Raw genomic sequence first — 6,027 nt, 5'->3', positions numbered from 1 at the left:
TGAAAAAAATAAATTGTATTTAGATAAATTTGATTTTTTTAGGTGTTTGATAAATTTGTGGTTAAGATAAATGTATATTGATTACATATCAGTTAAATTTTCCAATATTCAAATTTTGTTTTTAATGAATAAATAGATTCAATGCTTTTGAATTTTTTTTAGTCATTTGCATTGTGTATTCCTAAACTTACAATTCTCACATCTTTATTGGGTTTTGACAAAATTTATCAAAACTTATACTGGTAAAAGAGTATTATTATTTTGAACTATTTTAATCATATATATATGTTTATAACATTAATAGTGAAATATTGTATATATGAATCAGGTTGTACCTATTAAAATGTGTTTTTTTGTTATTGATATATATTTTGTTGTTAATATATTTTTAAATAAAAATGTTTTTACTTAATAATGCATATTTTGTTATTTTTATTATTAGAGAAATTGATGGTTAGGATACCCTCATGCTCATTTGACATGGAGTTGATTTTTACAACCATCATTGTAACAATTATAAAATTTTAATGCTAGGAAATAAGAATATAAGAGTTTTTATTTCTAATTAGTTTTTTGGCTGTTTAAACTTGATATAAAATTATGTCATATAGATATTTTATTTATGTCTATGAGCGTGAAATATTCTTACATCTCTTTTATACTAGATTGTAATATCAATAATGAAATTGGAATAAGATTGTTCATATTTTATAATGTTTCTAATTTAAACTAAACCTCCACACATATTTATAGTTTTAATAATTACCACATATTAATTATATATATAATAAAACTAACTTAAAGATACATATTAAAATATTTTATTAATAATTTGGATTGAATTATTATTATTTAAGTGTTTAAAGGAATTTGTTCTCACTATCATCCTAAAAATTATACATTTTAAATACTAAAAAGTAAATATAAATTTTTATTTTATTTTAATAATTTTGTATATATTGATATAAAATTGTGTTATTTTTTCTGAATATTAAAATGTTTTCTTATAGCTCACTGAGAGTGAAATAATTTTAATAACTAAGTGAGAGTGAAATAATTTTGTATATCATTCTTACTGGGATATAAGATCACTAATGAAAATATAGTACGAGTGAGGTTATTCATGGCTTATAATGTTTGCTATGACAATAACCCGATATACATATGTATGTATGTTATTGTAATCTGCTACACAATTTTATTTAAAAAATATTTTAAATTTATTAGAATGAAGGACCACTCATACATTTTGTGTGGATGATATGTGATAATAGTGCGTTCTGCTCATTTCCACGAAATCGACGTGATGATGGTACCCTCCTGCTCTTCTCCACAGAATCAAAGTGCATTCTTGGTCATTTCCACGTTTGACACGACTGAGACTGCGCTATAAAGTCAAGTCCATCTCCAAAATAGCAAGATGCCATCCATTATTCTGAAAGCTATTATTTCTATTTAATCTGATACGTACAATCTGATTTACTCAGTATTGAAGCTTTATCTTCGATTTGTATAAGAGGACTACTCAACTGGACATCCCTCAAGTAGTGACAAGAAGGGAACCAGATCATTTAAGTATATCACTGGTGGATCAGCAGCGGTATCATAATGGTTTCCTTCAAGGGAATTGAGAAATTCAAACCCCATATTTCTCAGATTATGTATCAGATAGCATTTGCAGGCATGTATATAATCGCCAGAGTTTCCTTAATAAATGGAATGAATCACTTTGTTTTTATGGCACTCAGACAGATTATTGCAACCGTAGCTATCGCTCCTTTTGCTTACTTTTTAGAAAGGTGTGCGCTAACTCTTATATCTATGATTACATCTGCAAAGTTTTTCAATTATATCAATTACATGCTTGCAAAATAGGCACTGAACTTTTGAATTGGAGCTCAAGTGATGAGCAGTGGAGATGTAACTGTATTGCGCCTAGATATACAGAGACCTATCAATCGGTCATGTAAATTAATTGGTGATTGATTGATGCAGGAAACAACGCCCGCCTTTGACATGGACCATTTTATTTCAAATTTTCTTGCTGGCAAGTGGGTACGAAACTGTTACTTATACTGGCTTTGCTATGTTTCAAACTTTTATTGTATAGAATGAAGTTAACCTGCGTTTCTTGTTTGAAAGTTCTAGGTAATATCATTTTTATTAACTGCTGATTACAGAATCACGGTCACACAGAATTGCTATATTCAAGGATTGTACTATACTTCTTCTACTTTTGGTTCAGCAGCACAAAACCTATTACCAATGTTTACATTTGCAATGGCCACATTGCTAAGGTAGAAACATGTCAAATCTTTTGGAGTGGTAGTACCCTAATATTTTTTTCCTGCATAGGTGTTCTATTGATTATTGAGTTGCAAAGCTTAGGGATTCCACAGGCTATCTACTCATCATTCTCGTTCAACTTGGTTTTATTTTGCTAGACTTGAAAGAGTTAATATCAGAAGTTTAGGAGGACAAGCAAAGGTTATTGGCACAGTTATTTCAGTCAGTGGTGCAATGATCATGACATTATACAAGGGTCCTGTTATTAAGGTTTTATCATCTGGTGTTGAAGGCCATTTAATGGCATCCAATTCTAAACCGAAGAACCTTGTACTGGGCTCCATCTTGGTCTTTGGGAGCATCGTGACTTGGTCTGCATCCATTGTTTTTCAGGTAATATTCATCACCTTAACCTTATACTTCCAATTTGATCTTATCTCCACCCACTGATTTAAACTATGGAAAATTTGAATGCAGGCACCTTTTCTGAAGAAGTACCCGGCCCAGTTATCATTAACAGCATTCGCGTGTTTTTTTGGATCATTACAGTCTGGTCTAATTGCTGTAATCTGGGAGCGTAAGAAAGCTAATATCTGGGATATAGGATGGAATTTTAAGCTCCTGGGAGTTGTGTACTCGGTAAGCAACATATCTGAACACAAAACCTTGTTAACCACTGAATGTAACAGCAACGTATCCGTTGAAACTAACGCTAAGAATTCAACTGATAAAAATGGATCAATATGTTGAATGTTACAGGGAATAATGTGTTCAGCGTTGGGGATGTATGTGCAAGCTTGGTGTATAACAAAACGAGGGCCTTTATTCGTGGCAATCTTCAGTCCTCTGGGTACGGTTATAACAGCAATTATGGAGCTTATCATTCTCCATGTTTATCTGCGTTTGGGAAGGTTAGTCCATATTATATTTAAGTGTACTTTTTTTATTTATCAACCTTGAGTTTTTATTATGACTAATTAATTATGATTAAGAATAAGACTCAAATAAATATATTTAGCAAGGGTTACTTTCCATTATTATTTATGTTTTACTCAACACTCAAATTGGAGTCAAAATGTGAATGAGTAGATTTACTAGTTCCACCAAAATTACCCATTTCACATCTCAATTTATTAATTCTTACCAAAACAAAACTATATGATTTGATTTGCACATTGAAAATGATTAATTTAGCATTTTGGAGTATAGGTTATAATTTTTTATGCAATATTTTGAGTAAGTATAATTTCTAACTTGAATAGCAAAAACTAAATTGTGTTGAATCACTTCTTTATAAATTCTAAAACTCCATGATAAAATGACACTGAATCTAAATAATTAAAAGTGTTTATTATAAATTGATTTCTATCACATTTATCAGCCATGTAATTTATACTAAAATACTAATTTGTTTTGAAAAATTTCATTCAATGCTAATATTGATGTAAACACGTGTAGTGTTGTGGGAGCAATAGTAATCGTTTTGGGACTTTACACTGCACTGTGGGGCAAAGCTAACGACTTGGCAACGGAAGCAACGCAAGTTGTTGATGAGCACCGTATTCCGTTGGGAGGACAACCAATTGAAAAGGAAGAGGCGATCGTTTGAAATGGTCATGTGGGGGCATATTCCTATTCTGAGCAGTGCCTTTCTCGATTGTTAGTAGGCAACAGACTTTCTTAAAGCTAATGCTATTCGATTGTGTATGGCTGTATGTTTGGCACGTTTAGTTACAGGAGGAGAAATATTGGCACAATATTTTTATGTTTAGCCAAACCATGACGTGGTGGTGTAAGAATGACGTGGAGCATCCGTCCGACATATGTTGTGGATTTTTAATAGTGACAAAAATGTTTTAGTAATATCAAATGATTTTATTTAATTATTAAATATGGTTATAATTATATGAGGTGGTGTGAAAATTATCAATTTAACATAGGTGCAGTAGGGTGGAAGGAAAAGAAAAATAAAGTTGGGTAGCATAGTGCAATACATGTATCAGCACTATCAAAATGTTTTACACTATTATTAATTCGGTATTTATATAAGCACGTTGATTAGAGATATCAGAGGGATTATGATAATTGTAAATTGAGTTGTTTCTTTGAGGGATTATGATAATATTGATTACCATTTTAATTGAGTTGAATATCTTATTGTGTTGAGAGGTATATTTTATAAAATATTATGAAGATGATGTGTGTTGAGAGGTATATTTTATAGAATATTATGAAGATGATGTGTTTTTATTTGTGTTAATGTTAGGGATAATAAAAACAAAAATAAATATTTATGTTTAATTTGTTTTAATTAAAAAATTTATAAAACATCAATAATCACAATTTCACTATGGTCATTTTATTTGTCATTGATGTTACAATCTAATGTAAGAATATTTTATTCACTCTTAGTCATAAATAAAAAAATTCCTACGTTTACTTGAACAATATAATTTCATATCAACTTTAAAATGAGATAAGGTAATTGTATGTAAATTAGAGTATGAATAAGATATTTAAACTATTTAAAGAGTTATATTAACTAATTTAGGTTAATATGAACTTCATATATGTCTATATATAGAAATAAATTGTTAAAAAATAATAATTTAGTGTTAGATATAATTAAATATTCAATGTCCAAATGAAAAAGTAATTAAAAGTTAAAAATAAAATAAAAAATAAAATACTTCCTAAAAAGAACAATAAGGTTGGGATGTGTAATCCATTCAATTGTTAATATAACGTTAGTATGTGAGATTCAAAATTATTCATAATAATAAAAAATTCAATGTGGGTCATCAATAAAATATTTTAATATGCAGGATTAAGTAATATTGGCATTTTAATAAAAATTAATGTACACAAATTAGTCCATAGATAAAATGTCTCAATAGACATACTAATCAAAATAGTTTAGTGTCAACTATGTATGTATTATATATTCTTTAAAAAATTATATATATTATAAAAAAGAATTGAAAAAATAAGTTTCTATAGTTAAAACATTTGAAGTAGTTTCACTATTTTGCATTTTGGTCTATTTTTGGGTATATTTTTTTGGCAATTTCGTCTGAAATTCAACAAATAATTTTAATCCCAATAACAAATTCATTGGGATATATTAAAAGATGAGAGAGAAAAAAATATTTTTTAAATTTTAGGCTTTAAACAGAATTTGCACCTAAAAAACTTATCTATTTTAAGATGTATTAAGAAATGAGAGAAAAAAATGATTTTTCAAATTTTACACTCTAAATAAAATTTAAACATAAAAAGGCTTATCTATTTAAAGAGAAACACATATTAGATTGGTATTTTAAACAAATCTACATTAATATAAATATATAATAATATCTTATTCTAACGGAATAATACAAAATGTATTATATAAGAAAGGTATATAGTATCCTTCTAATATATTAATAATATATTTTTATAAATATTAAATAAAAATGGAAATGTAATCGGATTATATTAATCTCTTTAATGTTTTAATAAATTGATCGGAGAGTGAGCTAAAAATAAATTATGAGAATGTTATATATATATATATATATATATATATATTTATTTATTTATTTATTGATAGATAAAGAAGTGATAATTGTCTGGAAAAATAAATTATATTGTTCATTAAACCATATTATTTTTTTTGGAAATGCAAGGAGAACTAAGTTAAATATATGATGGAGGGCATGGTGAATGAAGGAAGAGTGATATGGATCCATAAATACTATA

At 27.9% G+C, this 6,027-nt stretch overlaps 1 protein-coding gene across 1 annotated transcript; it reads left to right on the top strand.

Moving 5' to 3' along the window:
- Positions 1-1,429: 1,429 nt before the first annotated feature.
- On the top strand, positions 1,430-4,177 carry LOC149201860 (WAT1-related protein At2g39510-like). The gene is made up of 7 exons (XM_089399846.1): positions 1,430-1,799; positions 1,996-2,055; positions 2,181-2,297; positions 2,445-2,679; positions 2,764-2,925; positions 3,046-3,197; positions 3,745-4,177. The coding sequence occupies exons 1-7, from the start codon at positions 1,609-1,611 to the stop codon at positions 3,893-3,895; spliced, it is 1,068 nt and encodes a 355-aa protein (XP_089255972.1). The 5' UTR covers positions 1,430-1,608; the 3' UTR covers positions 3,896-4,177.
- The last annotated feature ends 1,850 nt before the right edge of the window (positions 4,178-6,027 follow it).

The sequence above is a fragment of the Pinus tabuliformis genome, chromosome 2_1 (assembly GCF_031772625.1).
Source record: "Pinus tabuliformis cultivar Carrire ecotype Pingquan chromosome 2_1, CPIR1, whole genome shotgun sequence".
Taxonomy (NCBI): domain Eukaryota; kingdom Viridiplantae; phylum Streptophyta; class Pinopsida; order Pinales; family Pinaceae; genus Pinus; species Pinus tabuliformis.
Note: the sequence above shows the minus strand (reverse complement) of the source record. Positions and strands in the feature narration are given on the sequence as shown.

Excerpts from the sequence above, each read along its gene's own strand:
- LOC149201860 (XM_089399846.1), top strand. The coding sequence starts at position 1,609 with ATGGTTTCCTTCAAGGGAATTGAGAAATTCAAACCCCATATTTCTCAG. Across the intron at positions 1,800-1,995 it reads TTTGCTTACTTTTTAGAAAG|GAAACAACGCCCGCCTTTGA; the intron begins GTGTGCGCTAAC and ends TGATTGATGCAG. Across the intron at positions 2,926-3,045 it reads TCCTGGGAGTTGTGTACTCG|GGAATAATGTGTTCAGCGTT; the intron begins GTAAGCAACATA and ends TGAATGTTACAG.